The 27,223-nt window shown below is 46.6% G+C and overlaps 1 protein-coding gene, 1 long non-coding RNA gene and 1 pseudogene across 5 annotated transcripts in view; 1 reads left to right on the plus strand and 2 right to left on the minus strand.

Annotated features, from left to right (window-relative positions):
- The window catches only part of LOC105474937 (actin related protein 3B), a 100,301-nt gene extending 96,321 nt beyond the window's left edge, over window positions 1-3,980 (minus strand). For 2 of the 4 annotated variants that reach the window (XM_011729879.2, XM_011729877.3), the window contains exon 1: window positions 3,806-3,980. Coding sequence is in view for 2 of the 4 variants with exons in the window: in XM_011729877.3 (XP_011728179.1) it covers window positions 3,806-3,849 (44 nt within the window). In the remaining 2 variants the exon portion in view is untranslated. Of the gene's footprint in view, window positions 1-3,675 lie in introns of all 4 variants that reach the window. The other 2 variants (XM_024790669.2, XM_011729878.2) reach the window with 2 other exon arrangements.
- A 56-nt stretch (window positions 3,981-4,036) lies between these two features.
- On the plus strand, window positions 4,037-11,476 carry LOC105474939 (uncharacterized). Its single transcript, XR_983020.3, has 2 exons — window positions 4,037-4,262; window positions 10,962-11,476. It is a non-coding gene; the product is annotated as an uncharacterized lncRNA (long non-coding RNA).
- Window positions 11,477-13,487: 2,011 nt separating this feature from the next.
- LOC105474935 (ATP synthase F(0) complex subunit B1, mitochondrial pseudogene) lies at window positions 13,488-16,429 on the minus strand (annotated as a pseudogene).
- Between the last annotated feature and the right edge of the window lie 10,794 nt (window positions 16,430-27,223).

The raw sequence follows: 27,223 nt of genomic DNA on the forward strand, positions 1-27,223 counted from the left end.
GCAATCATCACCATAATAAGCAATTCAGGCAAGAATCACAGTGGGCCAGGCACAATGGCTCACGCCTGTAATCACAGCACTTTGGGAGGCCAAGGTGGGTGAATCACTTGAGATCAGGAGTTCAAGACCAGCCTGGCAACATGGTGAAACCCCATCTCTACTAAAAATACAAAAAGTTAGCCAGGCATGGTGGTTCATGCCTGTAATCCCAGCTACTTGGGAGGCTGAAGCAGGAGAATCGCTTGAACCCAGGAGACAGAGGTTGCAGTTAGCAGAGACTGTGCCACTGCACTCCAGCCTGGGCAAGAGAACAAGATTCCGTCTTTTAAAAAAAAAAAAAAAAAAGTCACCAATGGATGCTTAAATCTAACGGATGAAAGTTTAAGAATACTTACATAAAATACTTCCCCACAAATGACTTTTTTTTGAGACAGAGTCTCACTCTGCCGCCCAGGCTGGAATACAGTGGCCCGATCTTGGCTCACTGCAACCTCCGCCTCCCAGGTTCAAGCAATTCTCCTGTCTCAGCCTCCCAAGTAGCTGGGACTACAGGCATACACCACCAAGCCCAGCTAATTTTTGTATTTTTAGTAGAGACGGGATTTCACCATGTTGGCCAGGCTGATCTCAAACTCCTGACCTCAGGTGATCCACCACCTTGGCCTCCCAAAGTGCTGGGATTACAGGCATGAGCCACTGCGCCCAGCCAAATGACTTCTTAATTACAAAGGAAAACAGTAACTGAACAGTGAAGAAATCTCGTGGACATCACCCTCTCCAAACGATCCAAGTGGACCTCATCAAGAGTGAGGCAAGTCCCTATCTTAAGCCTTTTGATGGAATGCACTAAGAAGGATCCACAGGACTTCTGTGGCAGTCCTGACAAATATGCATATCCTGTATCTATCACAGAGAAAGACTAGGTAACAACTGGCTATCAAAAATGTCAACATCTTGAAAGACAAAAAAAGGCTAAGGAATTATTCCAGATTAAATTAGACTTAAAAGACATGACAACAACCAGATGCAATGTATGACGCTAGATGGGGAGGTCTTTTATGGGTGATATTCCATAAAACACAAGAATCTGTACTGTATACAGGATACTACTTGTACATATGTTAAATTTTCTGATTTTGATGATTAGTATGTGATTCTAGAAGAGAAAATGTGTCCTCAGAAAGTAGACATTGAAGTATTTTGGTATAAAAGGAAGTGGTGTCTGCAACTTACTCTCAAACAGTGCAGGAAAGTAATAATAATATGTATGGACATACAGACTGTGACAAAGCAAATGTTAACAGTTGGTAAAACTGGAAGAAGAGTACACAGTAGTTTTTTGTTCTCTTCCAGCTTTCAGTAGATTTGAAATTATTTCAAAGTAAGTTGAAAAATGCAAAAGACTTCATTTAAAAAGTTTGGCTCAGAGAAGTGAGACTGGAGTTGTGAAATATTCTCTGAAAACTATGCAGCCTAGTCATCTCTTTAAATAGATGAAGCTTTATTTTTGGATTCGACAGATCCCTTTGTCCATATTATCCTGGCCCCCAGCACACCAGTGCTCACTCAGTCTCAGAGTTTAGCAGAGGAGGATTCAAGGATACTGGGATGAAATTTATTTGTAAAAAATACTGTTTATCACACTGTCCAATAAATCATTAGTGCCCACTATGTATAGCTCCACATTAATGTTTTTACAATTTAGTACTACAAAAAAGGCTTTTTTCACCCAAGAAACAGATATTTCTCTTGATTTCTGATGACAGAAATTACATAACTATGACTCTTATGATGTTGTTGGATAGGAAGACTAAGCTCAAATGTGCGGACCAACTTCAGCAGCCACTGGGCTAAAGCTCAGGGTGACTTCCTAGGTCCCTTCTTTTCCTTTGGCTTGGTTATTTTTATCTGAATTTTACCTTTTTTTTTTCCTATTTTGAGGCAAAACTGAAGCCAAAAATCATTTTAGCTCTCTGGGAAATACAAGATGTGCTCAAGCTGGAAAATTCGGGCTCTTTCAGGCTCCTTCTGGCCATACACTGGCTATGGGGAATTCATACGGGGACTCCCTGCCACCGTTTCTAAGTCTTGACACCAACTTCTGAAGCATGACTTTGGGCCACAAAATAGCGATCTATAGAAGCTGAATCTCCAAGTGAGCCAAGCTACATTAATCACTTACCTCAAAAGGTCAAAACTGAGCATGACATTTTGGGTATTTATAGCAAGAGAGATGAGTAAGGTCCATGACTTACTAATATGAAAGGTATGCCAACTCTGTGAGCATTATTTTATTGCTACTATCAAGAAATCCTTTATACTTCAATAGTTCTGCAAGACCAAAAATACAAAGCAAAAATCTCACATGCAAATATGGAAATGAAAAATACTTTCACCTGCTGGTTTCATTCTTGACACAATCAGACCTGAGGGGACATGAGATGAACCCACGGGGCGGGGCGGGGGAGGAGGGCATGAGTTAAGAGGAGTTGTAGTATCAACAACACTGACTTTGTCTTGTTAAGTTTTAGGTAGAAAAGCAAGTTCTAAAATAAACAGCTACAAAGGTTGATATGATGTGTATTTCAAAAAGAACTCATACAAGCAAAGAGGCAGATTTTTCCAGTCCACAACCACTTCTGGTCGCTTCAGCAGTAAAAAGGAAGGAACTACCAGTAGGAGATGGACTGTAGCAAATTAAAGACGGCACCCCCACAAGGTTGTCAAGGAAACCAAACCAAGTGCATTTTTCTATAGAAAAGAATCAAGGGTAAGGTGAACATGCCGTGGAACATTCTGTGGCAAAAATGATTAAAAACCCTTCTTGAAAAAAATCTCTAAGAGACCAAATTTACTTCCACGCTATTTTACTAAGCACTACATCCATAACGCAAGCAGGCAAGCTTGTATTCCCAAACTACCAGCTACATGGATTCAGCAAACAGCTTACTACAACCAGCTAACTTGGGTCACCGATATTTCAGGACATTTCCTACGATCTCTTTAATAGCTTAACGGCATCGAAGGGGTCACACTCAAAAAGTTAAAAACAAAAACCTGTACCACAATTCCACACACATGCTTTCCCAAATTTAGGGTGTTTTTCAAAATGGAGTCTTTTTAAACACATCATTTTTCAGCGAAAAGGCAAATCTATGCAAACCAAAGCGAGAGCTTGGCCTGAGTGTGCCATTTCATACTGGAAAAGCGCAGGGAGGGCAGTAAAAAGGGTGTCAAGTTGGGAGATCGATGCAATTCTCTCCACAAGTAGGTGGTAAAGAATCCTCAGCCAGGAGGAATGACATGCACACGCGGGCACAGAACGAGGGCCAGTGCTGCGAACGCTGGAAGGCAGGGACACCGTTCGCTAGGAGGTGAGTGACGTTAAAGGATCTGCAGTGATCTGTGCCTCACGCTGGCGAATATTCCTAGGAGGGGAGATCCCGCGCTCCCGGTGCCCCTCAGGGTGTCCACCCCGGCGGCGGCCGGAGCCGGGCTGCGGGTCCAGGGACCCGGCCACGTGGGCGGGGGAGGCGAGGAGCGCCGGGCTCGCTCAGAGTGGGCACCGCGTCCCTCCCCTCCGTGCTTTTCCTCTTGTGACCCTTCCCGGCGGGGAAGAGGGGGTTTTACGACGTCAAGGCAAGGCTTGGAGGGAAGCGGCGGCCGGCGCCCCACCTGCCCAGGTAGGTGGACGCGGGGCTCAAGCCCGGGGCGACGGACACAGCTCGACCTCCAGGTGAGGTGGACGCCGGGGGCCGGGAGCGGGGCCGCGGAGGAGCGGGGGTGGGCGCCGAGCGGCTCTTACCCGGTGCCACAGTCCACCACGCAGGGAGGCAGGGAGCCCGCCATGCTCGGGACGCGCGGCGCTCGGCCCCGCTGGCCCCCCGGGAGCGCCCCGCCGCTGTCCGCTCGGCCGCCCGCTCGCCCTGCGCGCCGCGTCTCCCGCGAGCCTCCGCAGCGCCGCCGCCAGGAGCCCGGATGCTCGGCGGCCGACACGTGACGTCACTCCCGGGTTGGCCAATCAGAACGCGCGTGTGCCCCGCCCCCTCCCCTGGCGCGCCATCTTTAGTGCTGGCGGCGAGGCTTCTTGGCCCCACAAGTTCAACGTCGCTGCTGGAGAGATTGGGGTTTATTTTTAACCAACTTACATGAACGTGACCCCATTTCCGAGGCCTGGCGCCTTTCTCATCCTGTAACTCTTCGCTCGAATGTCACCTTGCGAGGGAAGTTGTTCCTGATCACCCTGACTAGGTCCCCTACCGGTACTGTATCCTCTGCCTCAACAATCTGTTGGTTTCATTCCTAACCCTTAAAGCAAAGTGTTTATATTTTTATATTTATGTATTTGTAGTCTGTCTCCCCTACTGGACTATCAGATCTTCTAGGATAGGGCTTGAGTCTGTCTTAATAACTATTGATGAGCAGCAGGTGCTTAGCACAGTATTTGGTGTATATGTGGAAGTGCCCAAATGCTTGTTGAATGACTGAGTAACCTTCCCCATATAGCAAAAAAAAAAAAAAATTAGTTGGAATTGCCTGGTCGCGGTGGCTCACTCCTGTAATCTCAGCACTTTGGGAGGCTGAGGAGGGTGGATCACAAGGTCAGTAGTTCCAGACCAGCCTGGCCAACATGGTGAAACCCCTTCTCTACTAAAAAGACAGAAATTAGCCGGGGGTGGTGGCAGGCGCCTGTAAGCCCAGCTGCTCGGGAGGCTGAGGCAGGAGAATCGCTTGTACCTGGGAGGCGGAGGTTGCAGTGAGCCAAGATGGTGCCATTGCACTCCAGCCTGGGCAACAGGGCGAGAGTCCATCTCAAAAAAACAAACCAAAAAAAAAATTAGTTGGAATTATTATACTTAACACTGCCTAAATTTTTCTCAGAAGAAAAATCAGCAAAACAAATGCTTGGACAGCCTTAAGGAATGAATGACCTTAGACTGAGTAAATCACACCAAGATCACTCCTGGAAAATGTTTTCAAGTGTCAAAGATGGGATGATTGCCCAAAAGTTCTTACCGAAACCAAAGAAGGCAAACACCACCTACTATATTATAAAGTTACTGAAAGCCCCACTTGCCACTTGCTTCCTGCTTCTTGCCCGATCGTAAATTCTTGATACTAATTTTTTAGGAGCTTTCTGGAAACATGTCATTTTTTTATTTTGTTTTTTGAAACAAGTCTCACTCTGTTGCCCAGGCTGGAGTGCAGTGGTGCAATCTCAGCTCACTGCAACCTCCGCCTCCCATGTTCAAGCAACTCTCCTGTCTCAGCCTCCCAAGTAGCTGGGATTACAGGCGCCCACTACCATTCCCAGTTAATTTTTTGTATTTTTAGTAAAGACAGGGTTTCATCATGCTGGCCAGACTGGTCTCAAACTCCTGACCTCGTGATCCGCCTGCCTCGGCCTCCCAAAGTACTGGGATTATAGACATGAGCCACCACGCCCAGCTGAGACATGTTGTTTTTACAGGTACTTAAAACATTGTGTTTTTTACCTAGAAGTGATAGATATGTTGACCACTCCTAGGTAACCCATTATCATTTCTTTTTTTAACTCATAAGTACCCAATAAGGCCCAGACCTAGAGAATGTTCAGGAGAACTGAAGAGAGAAGTAAATGGGAAGAAAATAAAAGGGAGTAAGTGTGGAGGAATCCCAGTTTAGGAGCCCAAGGCTGGGGTCAGAGATTGGCTGGCTTGCTTTGTGTTTTGCCAAAGCCCTGCCTTGCTCCCTTTTCTTTTTCTTTTCTTTTCTTTTTGCTTGTTTCTTAGAGATAGGGTCTCACTATGTTGCCCAGGCTGGAGGGCAGCGACTGTTCACAGGGACAATCCCACTACTGATCTGCATGAGAGTTCTGATCTGCTCCATCTCTGACCTGGGCCAGTTCACCCTTCCTTAGGCAACCTGGTGGTTCACCGCTCCTGGGAGGGCGCCATATTGATGCCAAACTTAGTGCAGGTCCGTCACTCGGGGTGGCACAGAACTCCTGGGCTCAAGGGACCCTTCCACCTCAGCCTCCCGAGTATCTGGGACTACAGGCAAGTGCCACTGCTCCCAGTCCAACTCCTATTTTTTCCATGGTCCTGGCCTAAACATAGATTAATTCTAAATTACAGACTGTTGACACTGCCATGTCTTTTATTTTATTCACTTAACAGACATATCAAGCGCCTGCTGTGAGTCAGGCTTTGTGTTAGACTGAGCATGCAGCAGTAAACAGGATGTTCAGAGTCTCTGGCCATGAGAGTCCACTGGGAGACAGCAACAGGAAACAGGCAATTACAATACCTACTGTGTAGTCAATGCGAAGACAGGGCAAGTCCAGGGTGCCCAGCAAGCCATAGAGGGGCTGACTTGGGAATCAGTAGAGACTTCTCAAAGCAATGGTATTGAAGCTGAAACCCAGAAGGTGGGCAGAGAGCAGCTAGGAGGAGACTGTAGGGTGGAAGAGTGTTTCTGGGATGGAAAACATGTATAAAGCCCAGGAAGAAAGATCTCAAGGCTTGTATAGGACCCAGCTACTACACCAGGGAAGAAGCATGTGTAGGAATTTTGGACTGACTAGTAATAAAGGGTGTGCGTGTTCAGGGAGCATCTTCTCTGCATAGGACTTACTGGGATTGATGGTTACGGTCAGCAGCTGGTAGAAAACAAAAGATTTCCTGACCTCAGTGATTTCCTCTAGATACCACTAACCCTTGAAATATCAAAGATGTTTTGTAGGCAGATATCAGAAAACCTAACTAAAAGTGGCACGAGGAAAGAGCAAATTTGTTATCTCACACGATAGGAAATCCAGCGACTCCGGGATAATTTGTCCACTCCATGGCATCATCATGGGCCTGTACGTTCAGCTCTGCCAGGGCCCTGCATGTTAATGTTTGTCCTCAGCTTATCACGTGCAGTTTTGAGATGGCTGCAGCCACTCCATGCACCAAAATCATGATGGACAAAAACAGTGGAAGAAATGCCCCATCATGATGCCCTTTCTCAAAGGGAGTGGGAGGAAATGTTTCCAGAAGTTCCCAGCTGCTTCTCTTCTTGTGTCATTAATCAGCTCTTTTTCTGTTCTTTTTCTGGGGTGGCCATGACAAAGAACAACAAACTGGGTAACTTCAACAAGAGATATTGATGCTCTCACAGTTCTGGAGGCCAGAAGGCCAAATCCAAGTGTCAGCAAAGCCATGTTCTCTCGAAAACTCTAGGGGAGGTTCTGTTTCATATCTTTCTCCCAGCTTCGGATGGCTCCTGGCAACCCTTGGCATTCCTTGGCTTGCAGGTGCATCACTCCAATCTCTGCCTCCATCATCACGTAGCCTTCTCCCACTGTCTGCATCTTCACATGGCATTCTCCTTATAAGGACATCAGTCATATTGGATTAGTGCCCACCCTAATGACCTCATCTCAACTTAACTACATTTGCAAATATCCCGCTTCCAAATATCACATTCACCGGTGCCAACGGTTAGGATTTCAGCACGTTCTGTAGGAGACACACTTCAACCCACAATTCCAACCTACACCAAAAGCAGTCACTGGATGGTTCATTGATGTTCATAGATGTGCAGCATTGCCAGCATCAAATGGTGTTTATCACAAGTTCCTTTGAAAGTGGTGCTGGGATGATGCAGGACTCAGAATAGTAGTTATGAAACAGTCACCTCTGATAGACTGAATTCACTTAGATCATTGAAGAAGACCCGTTGGGCTGGAGAGGGGCCTCATCTCCTCTGAAATATATGGCTGCCAATACCTGACTGAAATTGGGTTTGATCAACGAGAAGAGGAATGGCCATTGTGTGAAGACACAGCACTGTCTTGTGAGAACAAAAGAAGGCGGCTGTCTGCGAGCCAAGAGGAGAGGCCTCACCAGAACCCAACTCTGCTGGCACGCTGATCTGAGACTTCTAGCCTCCAGAACTGTGAAAAAATAAATGTCTGTTGTTTAAGCCACCCCGTCAATGGTATTTTGTCATGTCAGCCTGAACAGTCTAAGACAATTCTCTGTATATTCTTCTGTGTTTTCTTCCTAGATTGTATGCTCCTATACATCAGAAACTAATTGCATCAGCTTTGACAGTACCTAAGGCAAAACACCCACAGAGGTATAAACCTCCTATTCTATAAGAAACACTTCACTGGGCGTGATGGCTCACACCTGTAATCTCAGCACTTTGGGAGGCCAAGGCAGGTGGATCACCTGAGGTCGGGAGATGGAGACCATCCTGGCTAATACAGTGAAACCCCGTCTCTACTAAAAATACAAAATTAGCCAAGTGTGGTGGCACCTGCCACCAGCTACTCAGGAGGCCGAGGCAGGAGAATCACTTGAACCCAGCAGGTGGAGGTTGCAGTGAGCTGAGATCGCGCCATTGCACTCCAGCCTGGGCAACAAGAGCGAAACTGTCTCAAAAAAAAAAAAAAAAAAAAAAAAAGCAGGTCAAGTACTATCTTTATTAATGATATTGCTAAAGAGGTTTTGTCCTCTCCAATATACTTTTAAAAATTCCTGCTACTAAATGCATATTAACCTAGGAATCTTTTCTCTGAGTAGCTCAGCCTGCTTTCTGATTTGTGCCTTAAATTCAACTTGTCATGAGAGAAGTGTTTTAGTTGGCTTTTGTCAGCAGGAAGAAGCATCTCTTTATTGTGCTTCTACGTAACAATGGCCTCCTACTCCACCTGCTGCCAACAGTCAGAAACATGGAAACCAGAACACCTCCCATATACAATTCAGCATCTCCTCTAGCAGACGATGTGACCGTTTCATAACTACCATCCCAAGTACTGCCTTATATCCACACCACTCTCAAATGAACTTGTAATAAACACCATTTGATTCTGGCAATGCCGTATATTTATGCATATCAAGACAGCTTAAGAACAAAATAATCAGGGCTTAGAGATTGTCTATCTAATGGGATTTAGTGCATGAGCCCCCGGACAATGGGATCTTAATGTCCTGCATTTAAGTAGTTGTGCTGGGCCAAGAAGGATAAAGAACACAAAAACTAAAGGCTGTCTTCAAAACCTGCCCACCCAGCAGCTCTGCGAATCTTAAATCTCAGAGCTGTAGGCAAGAGCAAGCTGTGTGTTCCCTGTTGCCATGAGGATGCAAACGAGAAAGGAGTACCAAAAAAATTAGAACCCCGTTCCTTTGAAAGTAGCTGGCATTCTCCTTTAAGAGGAAGGGCCTGTCACAGGACTCAATGGGCCTCGCTGATGTCTTGGCAACAGCAGGAGAAAATGGTCCAAGCAAGAGTTGATTGGCCGGAGTGTGTTGAGTGAGTTCAGCGAGTTAATAACAGACCCCAAACCACAAGTCTTAAGAAAATTACCTAGAGAACTGAACATATTCAGACCAACTCTGCTATGTTTTGTCTCTGCCAAGGGCAGTTACTCAGACTGTGACCCTCCATGCCCCCTTCTCTTCTTGCTTCCCTCCTGTACCACTCAGCTGCCAAGCCCTGGTCATTCAACCCCACCACTTCCCTTGTGTCTCTGTCCCCTACTTTTCATTCCAACTGTCGTTCTTGCTCAACTGCTCAGTAGCCTCCCACTAGCCACCCTGTCTCCAGGCTTTTGTCTCTCCAAGACATCTTTCAGGAAAATTATACTGCTATGAGGGACATCATGACGGAATTCCAAAATGTATGTATTATGTCAGTCTTCTTTCCCTAAAACCATCAGTGATGTGTTTTTCTTTGGAATTTGATCCAAACCTTTATTATGGCATTCAAGGTTCTCTAAGATCAGATTCTAAATTACCTTTGCAATCTCATCTCACATTATGCCCACACACTGTTCTTCAAACCCTCTGTATTGTCAGGTGTTTGTGCAGGGCTCTGAGTCTAGAACATTCCTCACCTACCTCATTCTCATCATCCTTTAAAACTCTGTTCAAAGCTTCTCTCATCCTTCCAATTTCAATTCACATCCACTTCATTTATTCATTCAACAAAGTAGGCTGAGTGCTTCCATGTGCCTCTCATCAGAATCAATCACTGATTCTATGCCCACTGCTCAGAATCCAGAGATGAAATCTGGGGAGCTGCATTTTAATAAGTTCATCCACTCTATCAGACAAGATTTAGGGTTTGAGAGATAAACATAAAATTCTAAGCCCCACAACTGACTGAACAGACTCCCTCTTGGCCAAGGGGACCCCAGAGAAACCTTGAAAGCTGAGTTCCTAGCCATAATGGGGTGTGATATGGTTTGGCTCTGTCCCCACCCACATCTCATTTTGAAATGTGCTCCCATAATTCTCAGGTGTTATGGGAGGGACCCGTGGGAGATAATTGAATCATGGGGGCAGTTTCCCCCACACTGTTCTCATGGTAGTGAATAAGTCTCACGAGATCTGATGGTTTTATAAGGGGAAACCCCTTTCTCTTGGCTCTCATTCTCTCTTGCTGCTGCCATGTAAGACGTGCTTTTCACCTTCTGCCATGATTGTGAGGCCTCCCCAGCCATGTGGAACTGTGAGTCCATTAAACCTATTTATCAGCTGGGCACAGTGTCTCACGCCTGTAATCCCAGCACTTTGGGAGGCCAAAGCAGGTCGATCACCTGAGGTCAGGAGTTCGAGACCAGCCTGGCCAACATGGCAAAACCCCGTCTCTACTAAAAATACAAAAATTAGCCAGGCATGGTGGCGGGTACCTATAATTCCAGCTACTTGGGAGGCTGAGGTGGGAGGATCGCTTGAACCCGGGAGGCAGAGGTTACAATGAGCTGAGATCACGCTATTTCACTCCAGCCTGTGTGAAAGAGCGAAACTCCATCTCAGAATAAATAAATAAATAAATACATACATACATACATACCTATTTACCTTCCTAGTCTCAGGTATGTATTTATCCGCAGCATCAAAACTGACTAATACAGGGTGAGAGGCTGGACTTGGCTGGTTACACCCCCTCCCTTTCTAACTGCCTTTTGACTTTCTTCCCTAAAGGTAAACAGAAACCAGGCCTTTCAAAGATGCCACCACTGAGTTCAGTCAAAGCCTGGACTGCCACCCTTCCCTTTTTACGGTTTGTGCACAACTGAACATCATTCCTTCCTGGTAAGAGACCACCAACCACAGAGCAGTTCTGGCCAGTCTACGGAGATGCACTGTGAGGGTTTTCCAGTCCTCTGCTTCACCTTTTGACATCAGAGTCCTGAAAACTCCACCCTGAGATCACACTTTCAATGCCACCATTTTTTGAACATGGGACCCATGGAGAAGCATGAAGTTCAATTGCACATGTGCATGTTTCCCGTCTCATGAATATTCATGGTTCCACCTATAGCTTATTGAATATGTATATTTACACTCCATTCAATGTAAATCCCTGTCTCTTCTTTCAACCTTCAAAGTGCCTATTTCCAGCTTCTGGCCAGAGGCTACACTTCCCAGCCTGTCAGAATGGGCCCCCTCCAGGCTGCAGGCTTTTTTGAGAAATAAAGCTCTCCTTTCCAAATATATGAACCTCATCATTCTTCAGCTGACAGTTTGTAACAATTTCCTATTCATTTCTTATGGAGAACTGAGTTACAATAATATCTTCATTTCCAAAGCATTTTCAGCACACCATTACATTTAATCTTCATAACATTCCCACGAGGTAGATATTATAAATACCTCTCTTAATCAAATAAGAAAACTGAGGCTCATACTTTGAAAATTAGCCTAGATTAAAATTTAATTTTGTTCTGAGCACCTTCTTTAGGCTCTCTTGAGAAAACAGGAGCCGCTAAAGCATTGCAAACCCAGCATCTGGTAAGCATAGGTATAATAGGTGTTAGAGCCAGAAGGAATCTCAGTGATCAGTCCTTCAGACTAACATTTTAAATACACTTTTCTACTTTTGAGCTCTTTACCTTGAATGTTGTCTATTTTCAGTAACAAATGACCATGAATTCCCATCACGCAATCACTATATGTCCTAGAGACTGAGTGGTATCCAATAAAAATTAAATTATTTTGCCAATAGGGAGGGAAACTGCTGAGTAGCGTAAATTGGATTCCAGGCAATCTGGACACAGCGTACTGCCAAAAACTAGGTCCAAATGTTTCTTGCCATTGTGCAATCTCACAAGCAACAGGTTTTGGAGGAGCTGGCTTTCCAAGGGTCTCTCCTCTCCTTATTGATGTTCATTCTAGAACATTATCAGAAGCAGGACAGCAGGAATTCTCATGTAATTATAGTAGAATGAATAAAGCAAGACTATGTCATTACAAAAATATCTTCACCAGATATTAACTTGGTCCTTTCCAGCAGAAGTTGTGCTGGGAAACAAGGAGGTCACAGTGAATGGGGTGGAGCAACAGAGCAGGCACAGGATGGAGGAGGGTAAATGGGAACCCACACTTGCTGCCTTGACTGTTTCATTCAGCAGAACCTCTAGTTGCAACAATGTGTATCTGAAAACTGGGTGCAAAGTTACAATATGTTTCTGAGAAAAGACCTTTTATCAGAGGAATACCAGTCTTTTTCAACTACCAGGCCCAGAGAGGCGCTGAAATGAGACAGCAATCCTGCCGTATTCTCCCCTTTTTGAGCTATGTATTCACGTCTTGAAACTGCTTACTATTGCCACAAGTAGCTATAAATTAACCTAATAATGCCACACTGGACACTATAGCCACAACCTACAGCTTAACAATGTAGAGCCCCCCAATAGTTTATTTGATGTTAATGTAAATTGTTGTTAACAACTCAGGAATTGCCTTTTTTTTTTCTTTTGTTTTGTTTTGTTTTTTTGAGACGGAGTCTCGCTCTGTCGCCCAGGCTGGAGTGCAGTGGTGTGATCTCAGCTCGCCGCAACCTGCTTCTCCCGGGTTCAAGTGATTCTCCCGCCTCAGTCTCCTCAGTAGCTGGCACTACAGCTGCCCACCACCGTATCTGGCCAATTTTTGTGTATATATTTTTTTAGTAGAGATGGGGTTTCACCATGTTGGTCAGCCTGGTCTCGAACTCCTGACCTTGTGATCTGCCGGCCTTGGCCTCCCAAAGTGCTGGGATTACAGGCGTGAGCCACCGCACCTGCACCCAACCAGGAATTGCTTCTTTTTTCCCTTTACAAATCCACTTGTGACCCGGCATGTTGGCTCACACCTGTAATCCCAGCACTTTGGGAGGCTGAGGCAGGCAGATTACTGAGGTCAGGAGTTCGAGGCCAGCCTGACCAACACGAAGAAACCTCATCTCTACTAAAAATACAAAATTAGCTAGGCGTGGTGGCACAATGCCTGTAATCCTAGCTACTCGGGAGGCTAAGGCAGGAAAATCACTTGAACCCAGGAGGCGGAGGTTCCGGTGAGCCGAGATCGTGCCATTGCACTCCAGCCTGGGCAACAAGAGCAAAACTCCATCTCAAAAAAAAAAAAAAAATTCACTTTTAACTGCTGCTAACCTGAGTGCAGATTCAGGGTAAACTGGAATCTACGTTCTCGGGTTGCAATCCTCAAACCTGGCCCAAATAAACTCTCTATTTAGATTAATTTTGCCTCAGCTTCTTCCCTTTAGGTCAACATTTCCATGTCTTATCCTTCTATTTCGTGTACTTGCCTTACACAAAAAAGTGCAAAGTGAATTCTCTGCAAGAATAACTTGCAGAACAACATATGGCCACTGGGTTCCTGATATCTAGAGCTGATAGTTAAGGTAAAAATGATACTGTATTTTTTTCATTCAATTGTCACTTTATTGCAAGATGGTAGAATTAATTGCAAATTTAAACTATAACCTGGTAATCTTTAATCAGGCAGCAGGTTTTAATAAAGGCAAACTGCTTATTCAGAAGTGGTCATGGAACTCAAATGCAGAGTAAAAAGGATGAGAAACATCTGACTGGCCAATAGATTTTGTGCTTTCACTATATGAAATAAACTTTTCATTTTTAAGAGAGGTAAATTATAACTTCAGTAGACACCAATATAGAAAGATTTTGTCACATAGACTAGTTTCCATTTAGTCAGTCAACTATTTCTAGCTGTCTCAATTGGGATAGATACATTTACATAACTGGCTGTGCTTGAGCCTTCTTTGCCAGAAGCTTGAGGTCCGCAATGCACTTAGCAGTTGTCTCCTTTTTCTGCTGTGCAGAGATGCTCTGCACCACGTGCTTCTCCACCCAATTTATCATGTGCTGTTGTTCCTTTCGACGCATCATGTTCTGCACAGATATATGATAGTCCCGGCGATTCTTTACTTCCTTATATACTTTATACAGTCGTTCCTGGTAAGTAACTTCCAAAGCCACAGCAGTGTTATTCCTCTGCACATCGAAAAGGTAATGGAGCTTCTGAACCAGTGCCTGCTGTGACTTCTCCAAATCAATTGCATCCTGGATTTGTTGGATGGAAGCCTGCTTCGCCTCTTCTAGTTGGGCAAGTTTTTGCTCATTGAGTTTATCAGCAAATTCTGCAACAGAGGCACCATATTTTTTAATTGCATAGACAAGTAACGCTACTACTAATATGGTTGAGAAGGTCTCTGCAATAATCACATATATTTCTTTGGATAAAGGATACCGGATAAGCCTAGTTCTGAGCACATAAGGTCCTGTTACACCAGCTTTAAGATAAAGAAACTTGAAGAATTCCTCAAGGATCAGTCCAAGACGAACTTTTCCTCCACATTAGGGAAAGGTGGTAGAGGGCCAAGGTGTGGCTGCCTGCGTGAAAGGTCCTTGTTGCCTGCAATACCCCTGGACCTAGGAAGGCTGCATTCTTCAGAGAGGGGGCCGCTGTGGCAGTGGCAGAAAGTTCCACCCGGGACAGCATGGTCAGCAAAGGTCCAGGCAGCAGTCTAAGCATCCCTGTGACCCCGACCAGAGACTGTCAGGGGCAGGAGCAAGATGGCTGCTCACCAATACTGTATTCTTAATCCAAACTTTTTTCTTTTTTTTGAGACAGAGTCTTGCTCTGTCTCCCAGGCTGGAGTGCATTGGCGCGATCTCTGCTCACTGCAACCTCTGCCTCCTGAGTTCAAGCAATTCTCCTGCCTCAGCCTCCCAAGTAGCTGGCACTACAAGTGCCCACCACCATGCCTGGCTAATTTTTGTATTTTTAGTAGAGATGCGGTTTCACCATGTTGGCCACGCTGATCTCAAACTCCTGACCTCAAATGATCTGCCTGCCTTGGCCTCCCAAAGTGCTAGGATTACAGGCATGAGCCACCACGCCTGGCCCAAACATTTTTTTTTTTTTTTTTTTTTGAGATGGAGTCTCACGCTGTCACCCAGGCTGGAGTGCAGTGGCACAAGCTCCGCTCACTGCAGCCTCTGCTTCCTGGGTTCAAGCGATTCTCGTGCCTCAGCCTCCCAAGTAGCTGGGACTATAGGCATGTACCACTGCACCCAGCTGATTTTTGTATTTTTTTTTTTAAGAGATGGGGTTTTACCATGTTGGTCAGGCTGGCCTCAAACTCCTGACCTCATGATCCACCCGCCTTGGCCTCCCAAAGTGTTGAGATTACAGGCATGAGCCACTGTGCCCGGCCCCCAACATTTTTAATTATATTAATTTATACCAACAAAAATGCATAAAATTAACTGTACTTGTTTTTTGCAGAATAGAAAGAGCCCACATTTTGAAATCTCTAAGACCTGCATTCAAAGCCCATCTTAGAAGTGAGGCCAGGCGCGGTGGCTCATACCTGTAATCCCAGAACTTTGGGAGGCCGAGTAGGGTGGATCACCTGAGGTCAGGAGTTCAAGAACAGCCTGACCAACATGGTGAAACCCCGTCTCTACTAAACATACAAAAATTAGCTGGGCATGGTGGCGTGTGTGCCTGTAATCTCAGCTACTTGCAAGGCTGAGGCAGGAGAATCGCTTGAACCTGGGAGGCAGAGGTTATAGTGAGCCAAGATCATGCCATTCCACTCCAGCCTGGGCAACAAGAGTGAAACTCCATCTCAAAAAGAAAAGAAAAGAAAAGAAATGTATGTTTTTGTATGAGTAATTTAATATCTCTGAGCTTTAGTTTCTTTGTCTGTAAGAAAGGCTTTTTCTGAGTTTTAAAGTTAGTGTATAAAAATACCAAGGGCTGGGCATGGTGGCTCATGCCTATAATCCCAGCCGTTTGGGAGGCCAAGGTGGGAGGACAGTTTGAGCCCAGGCATTCAAGACCAGCCTGGGCAACATGGCAATACCCCACTTCTACAAAAAAAAAAAAAAATTAGCCAGATATGGTGGTGTACCTGTAGTCCCAGCTGCTCAGGAAGCTGAGGCAGAAAGATCACATGAGCCCAGGAGTTCAAGGCTACAGTGAGCTGTGTTCAAGCCCCTGCACTCCAGCCTGGGCAGCAGAGTGAGTCCTTGTCTCAAAAATGAATCAATAAATAAAATTTTTAAAAATAAAAATGCTAAGTAGTGTCACTTGGCAAGTGTCCATATCATTACTGCCCTGGTCCTTAGCAGCTGCCTTCTTCTAACTCAAGGGGGTCCAATCTTTTGACTTACCTGGGCCTCATGGAAGATGAAGAATTGTCTTGGGCCACACATGAGATACACTAACACTAATGGTAGCTGATGAGCAAAAAAAAAAAAAAAAAAAAATCACAAAAATCTCATAAGGTTTTAAGAAAGTTTACGAATTTGCACTGGACCACATTAAAGCCATCCTGGGCTGCATTTGGCCCACAGGCCATGGGCCAAGCTTGTTCTCATTGGTGATTCTCTCAACTTTAGATTTGTGTGGCCAACATCACACAGCTATGTTTGGTTACCTGGATTATAACCAAGGTATAAAAAATGGTTGAAAGACACCGATCCTCAATATTACTTAAGATTTGAGACATCTTTTCATTAATAGAAATGAGCTATGTTGAATTATTCATGTCCTCATACCAACTCTCCCTTGTGTCCAAAGACACTTAATGGTCACGGTGCCAGAACTTCTGTAATTCAAAGCCAAATAGTCCATGTTGATCAAAGGTACAGGCTTTGAGACCAAACTTCCTGATTTAAATCTCAGTTCTGACTTGATGCATTTGTTACCTTAGGCAAGTTACTTAACCTCTCTGTGACTCAGTTTCCATCTTGTCAAAAGGCAGGAAATGACTTCACAGGGCTGATGTGAAGAATAAAGACATGGTTTATTACTTTATTACCTTACAATTACCTTATTACCTTACAGGTTCGAGGCCATCCTGGGCAACATGGCAAAACCCCGTCTCTACAAAAAAAATTTAAAAATTAGTCAGGCATGGTGGCACGCACCTGTAGTCCAAGCTACTTGGGGGACTGAGGCAGGAGGATCACCTGAGCCCAAGAGGTCAAGGCTGCAGTGAGCCAAGATCACGCTACTGCACTGCAGTCCGAGTGACAGAGTGAGACCCCATGTCTTAAAAAACAAAGAAAAAGAAAAATTACCGCTGGAAAATGTTCCAGCCCCTCTTCAGTGTTTTCTTGTAAGATGCTATATTAGTCTGTTCTCATACTGCTATGAAGAAATACCTGAGACTGAGTAATTTATAAGGAAAAGAGGTGTAATGGACTCGCAGTTCTCCATTGCTGGGGAGGCCTCAGGAAACTTAACAATCATGGCAGAAGATGAAGGAGAAGCACAGATACGTCTTACATGGTGGCAGGTGGGAGAGCATGTGTTCGAGTTCAGGGAAACTGCCCTTTAGAAACCATCAGATCTCATGAGACTCACTCACTATTATGAGAACAGCGTGGGGAAAACCACCCCCATGATTCAATTGTCTCCATCTGGTCTCTCCCTTGACATGTGGAGATCACAGGGATTACAATTCCAGGTGAGATTTGGGTGGGAACACAGAGACAAACCATATCAGATGCCATGGTGACTGTGAGTGCTTTCAGTGACCTTAAGGGCCTGACCAATGCTTCTTTGAATAAGACTGCCTTGAAGGTGCTCACAAGGAAGCCCACAGCTTTGTACCTAACGCAAGGGCAAAGCGATGCAGCCCAACCAGGCGTGGCGGTGGGCACCTGTAGTTCCAGCTACTCAGGAGGCTGAGGCTGTAGGATCAATGGAACCCAAGAGTTGGAGAATAGCTGGGCAACCTAGCAAGATCCCACCCTCCCTGCAAACAACAAAAAACAAAAGCATACAGCTTGACATGGGCACGACTTGCTTTTAAATTGAGCTTATCTTTTCTTTCTTTTTGACACAAGATCTTGCTCTGTTGCCCAGGCTGGAGTGCAGTGGGACAATCAAAACTCACTGTAGCCTCACCCTCCTGCAAGGGATCCTCCCACCTCAGCCTCTCAAGCAGCTGAGTGAGTGCTCACACTGCTCCTGCCTGCAGACCCTCTCCACTGCCCCTTTCACCATCTCTCTTTCTCAGCCTACCTGCCCAGGACTCACGTTCAGCCCCCCAGCTTCCTTCCTCCTGGCAGTAGTTATCCTTTCTCTCTCATCAGTTAACTCTTAACTCTTTCCAGAAAGATCCATCGAGCTCTAGAGTTTCTGCCCATCTCTCCCACTCTGGTCTGCAGGTCTCATTCCTGAGAAGGACATAGGCATTTAGAATAGTAACTCAAACATTTCAGCCAAAATACTCCCCAAAGCTCCTTACTGAGCAAGGAAGGGATTACTAATAATTTCCCTATCCCCTAATTCTTATATAGATATGAATACTGGCCGGGCGTGGTGGTTCACGCCCGTAATCCCAGCACTTTGGGAGACCGAGGCAGGCTGATCACGAGGTCAGGAGTTCGAGACCACCCTGGCCAATATGGTGAAACCCTGTCTCTACTAAAAATACAAAAAAAAATAGCCGAGCATGGTGACATGCGCCTGCAGTCCCAGCTACTCGGGAGGCTGAGGCAGGAAAATCATTTGAACCCAGGAGGTAGAGGTTACAGTGAGCCGAGATTGTGCCACTGTACTCCCACCTGGGTCATAGAGGGAGAGACTCCATCTCAAAAAAAAAAAAAAAAAAGAATACTTATGCCGTCATACTGCAGATTTCTCTACCATGCTGGAACTAGTCTAAGTGTAGTTTCCCACTTTTGAAGTGGCTGAATCTTAATTTTTACAAAGCTGGATTCTGGTTCCCATGGACCCACCCACTGCAGGAGCTGGTGGCCCACAGTGTAGTAAACAAGAACCCTCTCGCTTTGGTGTGAACATTGCTATGGTTTGAATGATGGCGTGGCGTCCCCTCCAAAATTCATGTTGAAACTTCATCCCCAGCGCAGTGCTGTTGAGAGGTATGGCCTTTGGGAGGTGGTCAAGTGGGGAGGGCTCTGCCCCCGTAGGTGGGATTAACACCCTTACAAAAGGGCTCACTGGCCAGGTGCGGTGACTCACGCCTGTAATCCCAGCACTTTGGGAGGCTGAGGCAAGTGGGTCACCTGCTGTCAGGATTTTGAGACCAGCCTGACCAAAATGGTGAAACTTCGTCTCTACTGAAAATACAAAATTAGCCAAGCATGGTGGTACACGCCTGTAATCCCAGCTACTTCAGAGGCTAAGGCAGGAGAATAGCTTGAACCTGGGAGGCGGAGGTCGCAGTGAGCCAAGATCGAGCCACTGCACTCCAGCCTGGGCGACAGAGTGAGACTCCATCTCAAAAACAAAAACAAAAAACAAAAAAAAGGAAAAGTGGGGGGCTTTTCCCCCACTTGGCAGTGAGCCAAGACTGGGCAACAAGGGTGAAACTCTGTCTCAAAAATAAAAATAAAATAAAAAGGGCTCACACCTGTAATCCCAGCACTTTGGGAAGCTGAGGCGGGAGGATCATTTGAGATCAGGAGTGCAAGACCAGCCTGACAAACATGGTAAAACCCCATCTCTACTAAAAATAGTAAAAATTAGCTGGGTGTGGTGGTGAATGCCTGTAATCCCAGCTACTCAGGAGGCTGAGGCAGGAGCATAGCTTGAACCTGAGAGGCAGAAGTTGCAGTGAGCCAAGATCGAGCCACTGCACTCCAGCCTGGGCGACAGAGTGAGACTCCATCTCAAAAACAAAAACAAAAAACAAAAAAAAGGAAAAGTGGGGGGCTCAAGGTTGAAGGGAGCATTTTCTTGCCTTCTGCCTTCCACCAGGAGAGGACACCGCATTGGCCCCTCCAGAGGTCACAGCAACGTGGCGCCATCTTGGAAGCAGAGAGCAGCCCTCACCAGACACCAACACCAGGTGCTGTGATCTTGGCCTCCAGAACTGTAAGAAATAAATTTCTGCTCCTAATAAATTACTCAGTCTCAGGTGTTTTGTTCTAGCAGTGCAAACAGACTAAGACAGATGTCCATCATCACAGTCCAATACAGAGCTCCGTTCAGAACTCAGTTAACTAACAGCACATCTGCCGATCAAATTCTTGCTGGCTGGTTTTGGAAAATGCAATCTTTTTTTTTTTTTTTTTTTTTTTTTTGAGATGGAGTCTTGCTCTGTCACCAGGCTGGAGTGCAGTGGCATGATCTGGCTCACTGCAACCTCCACCTCCCAGGTTCAGTGATTCCCCTGCCTCAGCCTCCTGAATAAGTGGGATTACATACACGCGCCACCACACCTGGCTAATTTTTTATATTTTAGTAGAGACAGGGTTTCACCATGTTAACCAGGATGGTCTCCAATTTCCTGACCTCGTGATTCGCCCGCCTCAGCCTCTCAAAGTGCTGGGATTACAGGTGTGAGCCACCGCGCCCGGCCTAGAAAACGCAGTCTTTTAGTCCAGTGTCAGTAGAGCTTTCCCCCTTCTTCTCCACCCCTTCCCCACAGGGAAGGACTTCCCTTTCCCGGATGTTCTCCTGACTCAGCTTTGGTGCAGAGAAACCAGGAAATACTGTCCTCTTCTATACACAATAACAAAAACCTAGAAGCATGGCAGAAGGTCCCCAGACGGGATTCTGAAAATAATTAAGGGATCAGGACACTGGCTGTATGAAAGCCCAATAGAAACGGATTCTTTTTTTTTTCTGAGACAGAGTCTCACTCTGTTGCCCAGGCTGGAGCGCAGTGACACCATCTCGGCTCACTGCAAGCTCCGCCTCCCAGGTTCACACCATTCTCCTGCCTCAGCCTCCCGAGTAGCTGGGACTACAGGCGCCCACCACCACGCCCGGCTAGTTTTTTGTATTTTTAGTAGAGACGGGGTGTCACTGTGTTAGCCAGGATGGTCTTGGTCTCCTGACCTCGTGATCCAACCACCTTGGCCTCCCAAAGTGCTGGGATTACAGGTGTGAGCCACCATACCTGGCCAAGACGGATCCTTTTTTTTTTTTTTTTGAGACGGAGTCTCGCTCTGTTGCCCAGGCTGGAGTGCAGTGGCCAGATCTCAGCTCACTGCAAGCTCCGCCTCCCGGGTTTACGCCATTCTCCTGCCTCAGCCTCCCGAGTAGCTGGGACTACAGGCGCCTGCCACCTCGCCCGGTTAGTTTTTTGTATTTTTTAGTAGAGACAGGGTTTCACCGTGTTAGCCAGGATGGTCTCGATCTCCTGACCTCGTGATCCGCCTGTCTCGGCCTCCCAAAGTGCTGGGATTACAGGCTTGAGCCACCGCGCCCGACCGACGGATTCTTTAAGAATGAAAACCAAGGGCCTTTCATGGGTGGCTATTGTGAATCTGAGCCTCCGATCACTTTACTATCAGCTACCTTCTTCCTCTCCTTCTCTTCCTACCGCTTCCTCCCGCCTTCCCCGCTCCCCTCTGTCGCATCACTGGACAGGAATGTGGTGCCCGACAGGGTTGGCTTTCACAGTCTGTCACCCGTGCAGATGCACAAAGGCCGCGTGTTTGGTTTTATTTTGTTTTTGAATTGTATTGTTAATAGTATTGTGTATAGTCACAGGGTAGAATGTGATGTTACTATATATGTATACATCGTGGAGTTATTAAACCACGCTAATGAACACAGGCATCACCTCCATTCTGACAATTTCTTTGTGATAAGAACATTTTAAAGCTACTGTTTTAGCCGAATAGAGATATAACAATACATTATTATTAACTACAGTTGCCACATTCTACAGTAGGTCACTAGAACCCCATGCTTAGTTTAGTCTCTGTAGCAGCTGTCTTGAAGTGCTTAATACCCTTTTTTAGCAAAGGGTCCTGCATTTTTATTTTGCACTGGATGCTGCCAATTTTGTAGCTGGTACCAATGCCTGGTCTTACGGGGGTGAAAGTGCAGGACAACCACCCTGACCTACACCCTCGCCAGGAGGGGAGAAACGAAGCCTGGGCCATAGGGCACAGAGTGGCAATCCCACCTCGTTCATCCCTGATGAGTCCCCCGCACCCAGCACAGAGCCTGGCACACGGATATGATTCAGTGTTTGTTTGTGAAGGAAAAGGAAGGAGAAATAATGAGGGGTGGGAGGGTTAACACAAGCACTGTTTCAGCTGAACACCCCCCCAGAAGAAAAGCACTGTCCTTGCCCCTGCCCCCTTCGCTGTGTGAAATGAAGACAGGACTGTGCCTTCTCCCCAGGGACAATACTCCAAAGTAAATGAACAGCGTACACTTGACCTCAAGACCTTCCTCACTGGCACAGAATGAATTATCCCTTAACAAGTGAACTTAAATGGCCAGTATTTGGGTTACTGTGAGCAAAGGCAGTAACGCACTTAGAGAACAGGCACCCTGTAACCCCGTACACCTTCCACAGTCCCCCAGCCAGACAGAGAAGCCCCTTTTCCCTCTCACTGCACAGTCACACGGAGCCTCTGCTTCACGCATCCTTCCCTGTGGCCGCCTTTGAGACTCCCTTCCCAGGGGAGGTCCTCCCGGAAGCTTCTGTCCCCCTCCCTGCCCACAGCCACCTTCTCGGCCCCCCACCTCCTCTGTGTAAAGGGGCAGTTGCTGCTTCTACTTGCCTGTGACCCCCTTGAGGACAACAAGGACCTCCTTGTTCCTCTTGCCCCCGCACTAACCGGCTCTCACCTCTCCCATATCCCAAATGACTCTAGTGCTGAAATGTCACCATTCTTGTAGGTTTCATTAAGAAACCAGTTTTTGGCCAGGTGCAGTGGCTCACACCTGTAATCCCAGCACTTTGGGGGGCCGAGACGGGCAGATCACTTGAAGCCAGGAGTTCGACACCAGCCTGGCCAATATGGCGAAACCCCGTCTCTACTAAAAGTACAAAAATTAGCCAGGCATGGCGGTGCAGCCTGTAGGCCCAGGTGCTTGAGAAGCTGAGGCAGGAGAACTGCTTGAGCCCAGGGGTTATTTGTTGTTGTTGTTGTTGTTGTTTTGGTTTGTTTTGTTTTTCTTTTTCTTTTTTTTTTTTTTTTTTTTTGAGACTGAGTCTTGCACTGCTGCCCAGGCTGGAGTGCAGTGGCACAATCTTGGCTCACTGTCACCTCCACCTCCCGGGTTCATGCGATTCTCCTGCCTCAGCCTCCCGAGTAGCTGGGATTACAGGCGCACACCACCACGCCCAGCTAATTTTTTGTATTTTTAGTAAAGACAGGGTTTCACTATGTTGGCCAGGCTGATCTCGAACTCCTGACCCCGTGATCTGCCCAACTCGGCCTCCCAAGAGCCCAAAAGTTTGAGATCAGCCTGGACAACACAGTCAGACCCCATCTCTACAAAAAAAAAAATTAAAATTAGCAAGGTGCAGTGGCAGTGCCTACAGTCCCAGCTACTCAAAAGGCTGAGGTGGGAGGATCACTTGAACCCAGGAGGTCAAGGCTGCTGTGAGCCATGATGGCACCACTGCACTCCAAAGACAACAGAGCAAGACCCTGTCTCAAGAAAAACAAAAAGAAAAAGTGGGAGAAGCAGAACAACACTTGAAAGGCACAGAGGCTGATTTCAGGTAACGGCTGGTGGTTCTGTGAGCTGAAGAAGGCTGTGCTGGATAAGATAAAGTCAGAAAGAAAGGTTTGGGGCCAGGAACGGTGGCTCTCACCTGTAATCCCAGCACTTTGGGAGGCCGAGGTGGGCAGATCACCTGAGGTCAGGAGTTTGAGACCAGCCTGGCTAACACAGTGAAATGCCCCCCTACTAGAGATACAAAAAGTAGCCAGGCGTGGTGGTGGGTGCCTGAAATCCCAGCTACTCGGGAGGCTAAGGCAGAAAAGTCGCTTGCACCCAGGAGGCGTAGGTGGCAGTGTGAGCTGAGATCTTGCCACTGCACTCCAGCCTGGGTGACAGAGTGAGACTCTGCAAAAAAAGAAAGAAAGAAGGCAAGAAGGGAAGGAAAGAAGGAAGGAAGGAAGGAAGGAAGGAAGGAAGGAAGGAAGGAAGGAAGGAAGGAAGGAAGGAAGGAAGGTTGGTTGCTTTTTGTTGTTGTTGTTGTTTTCTTTTTTGAGTTGGAGTCTTGCTTCTTTGCTCAGGCTAGTGCAAGGGTGCAATCTCGGCTCATTGCAACCTCCACCTCCCGGATTCAAGTAATTCTCCTGCCTCAGCCTCCTGAGTAGCTGGAATTACAGGTACGTGCCACCATGCCAGGCTAATTTTTGTATTTTCAGTAGAGACGGGGTTTCACCACGTTGGCCAGGCTGGTCTCAAACTCCTGACCTCAAGTGATCCACCCACCTTGGCCTCCCAAAGTGCTGGGATTACAGGCGTGAGCCACTGTGCCTGGCAGGAAGGTAGATTGGAAATCAAATTGGAAACAAACTGGAAAATACTTTCAATACTATTCTATGACATTTGTATTTTATTCTAAACAATAAATATCAAGGCCGGGCATGGTGGCTCACACCTGTAATACCAACACTTTGGGAGGCCAAGGCAGAAGGATCACTTGAGCCCAGGAGTTTAAGACTAGCCTGTGCAACACAGTGAGACCCTGTTTCTATTAAAAAAGATTTTTAAATCTCCAGCCTGAGCAACATGGTGAAAGCCCATCTCTACTAAAAATACAAAAATGAGCTGAGCATGGTGGTGTGCGCCTATAATCCCAGCTACTTAAGAGGCTGAGGCAGTAGGATTGGGGGAATCACACCACTGCACTGCAGACTGGGTGACAGAGTGAGACCCCATCTCAAAAAAATAAAAATAAAATTAGCCAGGTATGGTGGTGCAAGCCTGTATTTCCAACTACTTGGGAGGCTGAGGTGGGAGGATCCATTGAGCTCAGGAGGTCAAGGCTGCAGTGAACCGAGATGGGGCCATTGCACTCCAGTCTGGGCGGCAAAGCAAGGCCCTGTCTCAAAAGAATTAAAAAAAAAAAAAAAGGGTGGCCGGGCACGGTGGCTCACACCTGTAATCCCAGAACTTTGGGAGGTGGGCAGATCACGAGGTCAGGAGAATGAGACCATCCTGGCCAACATAGTGAAACTAAAAATACAAAAATTAGCTGGGTGTGGTGGCGCACACCTGTAATCCCAGCTACTCGGAAGGCTGAGGCAGGAGAATCACTTGAACCTGGGAGGTGGAGGTTGCAGTGAGCTGAGATCATACCACTGCACTACAGCCTGGAAACAGAGTGAGACGCCATCTCAAAAAAAAAAAGAAAAGAAGGAAACAAACAAACAAAGAAAACAAAACAGGGCTGGGCACGGTGGTTCAGGCCTGTAATCCCAGCACTTTGGGAGACCAAGGCGGGCAGATCACCTGAGGTTGGGAGTTCGAGACCAGCCTGACCAACATGGAGAAACCCTGTCTCTACTGAAAATACAAAATTAGCTGGGCATGGTGGCACGTGCCTGTAATCCCAGCTACTTAGGAGGCTGAGGCAGGAGAATCACTTGAACCTGGGAGGTGGAGGTTGCGGTGAGCCGAGATTGCGCCAGTGCACTCCAGCCTGGGCAACAGAGCTAGACTGTTTCAAATAAATAAATATCCAAAGATTTTTCAAAAGGGAAATATCTTTTTTTTTTTTTTTTTTTTTTTTTTTTAAGACGGAGTCTTGCTCTGTCACCCAGGCTGGAGTGCAGTGGCATAATTTCAGCTCACCACAACCTCTGCCTCCCGGGTTCAAGCAATTCTCCAGCCTCAGTCTCCCGATTAACTGGGATTACAGGTGCACACTACCACGCCCAGCTAATATTTGTATTTTTAGTAGAGATGGGGTTTCACCGTGTTGGTCAGGCTGGTCTCGAATCCCTGACCTCGTGATCTGCCCACCTTGGCCTCCCAAACTGCTGAGATTACAGGCATGAGCCACCGTGCCCGGCTGAGAAACATATGTGTGTGTCTGTGTATATATCTGTGTTTGTGTGTCTATGTCTGTGTACGAGTTTATGTGTCTGTGTGTATATGTGTGTCTTTGTGTGTGTCTCAGTGTATGTATACGTTGTGTATGTGTGTGCGCATCTGTCTTTATGTGTCTGTGTGTCCAGGTGGGTGTGTGTGTGTCTGTGTGCCTGTTTGTATGTGTCTGTGTCCATGTGTCTGTCTGTATCTGTGTATGTCTCTATGTGCCTGTGTGTCCAAGTGGACATGTGTGTGTCTGTGTCTATGTGTGTGTCTGTGTCTGTATGTGTGTGCCTGTGTGTACGTGTCCATGTCCATGTGTGTGTCTGTCTGTGTATGTCTCTGTGTGTCTGTGTGCCCAGGTGAATGTGTGTGTCTATGTGCCTGTATGTGTGTAGTGTATGTGACCGTGTGTGTGTGTGTGTGTGTGAGTGTGAGTGTGTGTGTTTCTGGGTGGAAGGAGTGTGGTGGGAGAGACTGGACATGTGGTCGTTCACCAGAGAACTATTGAGGTGGCTCAAATGGAATATTGTGATGGCAGCTGGGCATGGTGGCTTACACCTGTAATCTCAGCACTTTGGGAGGCCGAGGCAGGCAGATCACCTGAGGTCAGGAGTTCTAGACCAGCCTGACCAATGTGGTGAAACCCTGTCCTTATTAGAAATACAAAAATTAGCCAGGCATGGTGGTGCATGCCTGTAATCCCAGCTACTCAGGGAGGCTGAGGCAGGAGAATTGCTTGAACCCAGGAGGCAGAGGTTGCAGTGAGCCGAGATCACACCATTGCACTCCAGCCTGGGCAACAGAGTGAGACTCTGTCTCAAAAAAAAAAAAAAAAAAAGAATATTGTGATGACAACAGTAATAGAAAAGACATGTCAGAGGTAGAAATAAAAGGTCTCAGGGACCAGTTGGATGTTTTTAAGTAAAGAAGACAAAATAATCGCTATTTGTAGCTTGGATGGCTCTGCACGTGGCGGAGCTGTCAGCTGAGATGAATGAAGGATCAGGCCGGGCACAGTGGCTCACGCCTGTAATGCCAGCACTTTGGGAGGCCGAGGTGGGCAGATCACCTGAGGTCAGGAGTTGGAGACCAGCCGGACCAATGTGGTGAAACCCTGTCTCTACTAAAAATACAAAAATTAGCCAGGC

Source organism: Macaca nemestrina, chromosome 4 (genome assembly GCF_043159975.1).
Source record: "Macaca nemestrina isolate mMacNem1 chromosome 4, mMacNem.hap1, whole genome shotgun sequence".
Taxonomy (NCBI): domain Eukaryota; kingdom Metazoa; phylum Chordata; class Mammalia; order Primates; family Cercopithecidae; genus Macaca; species Macaca nemestrina.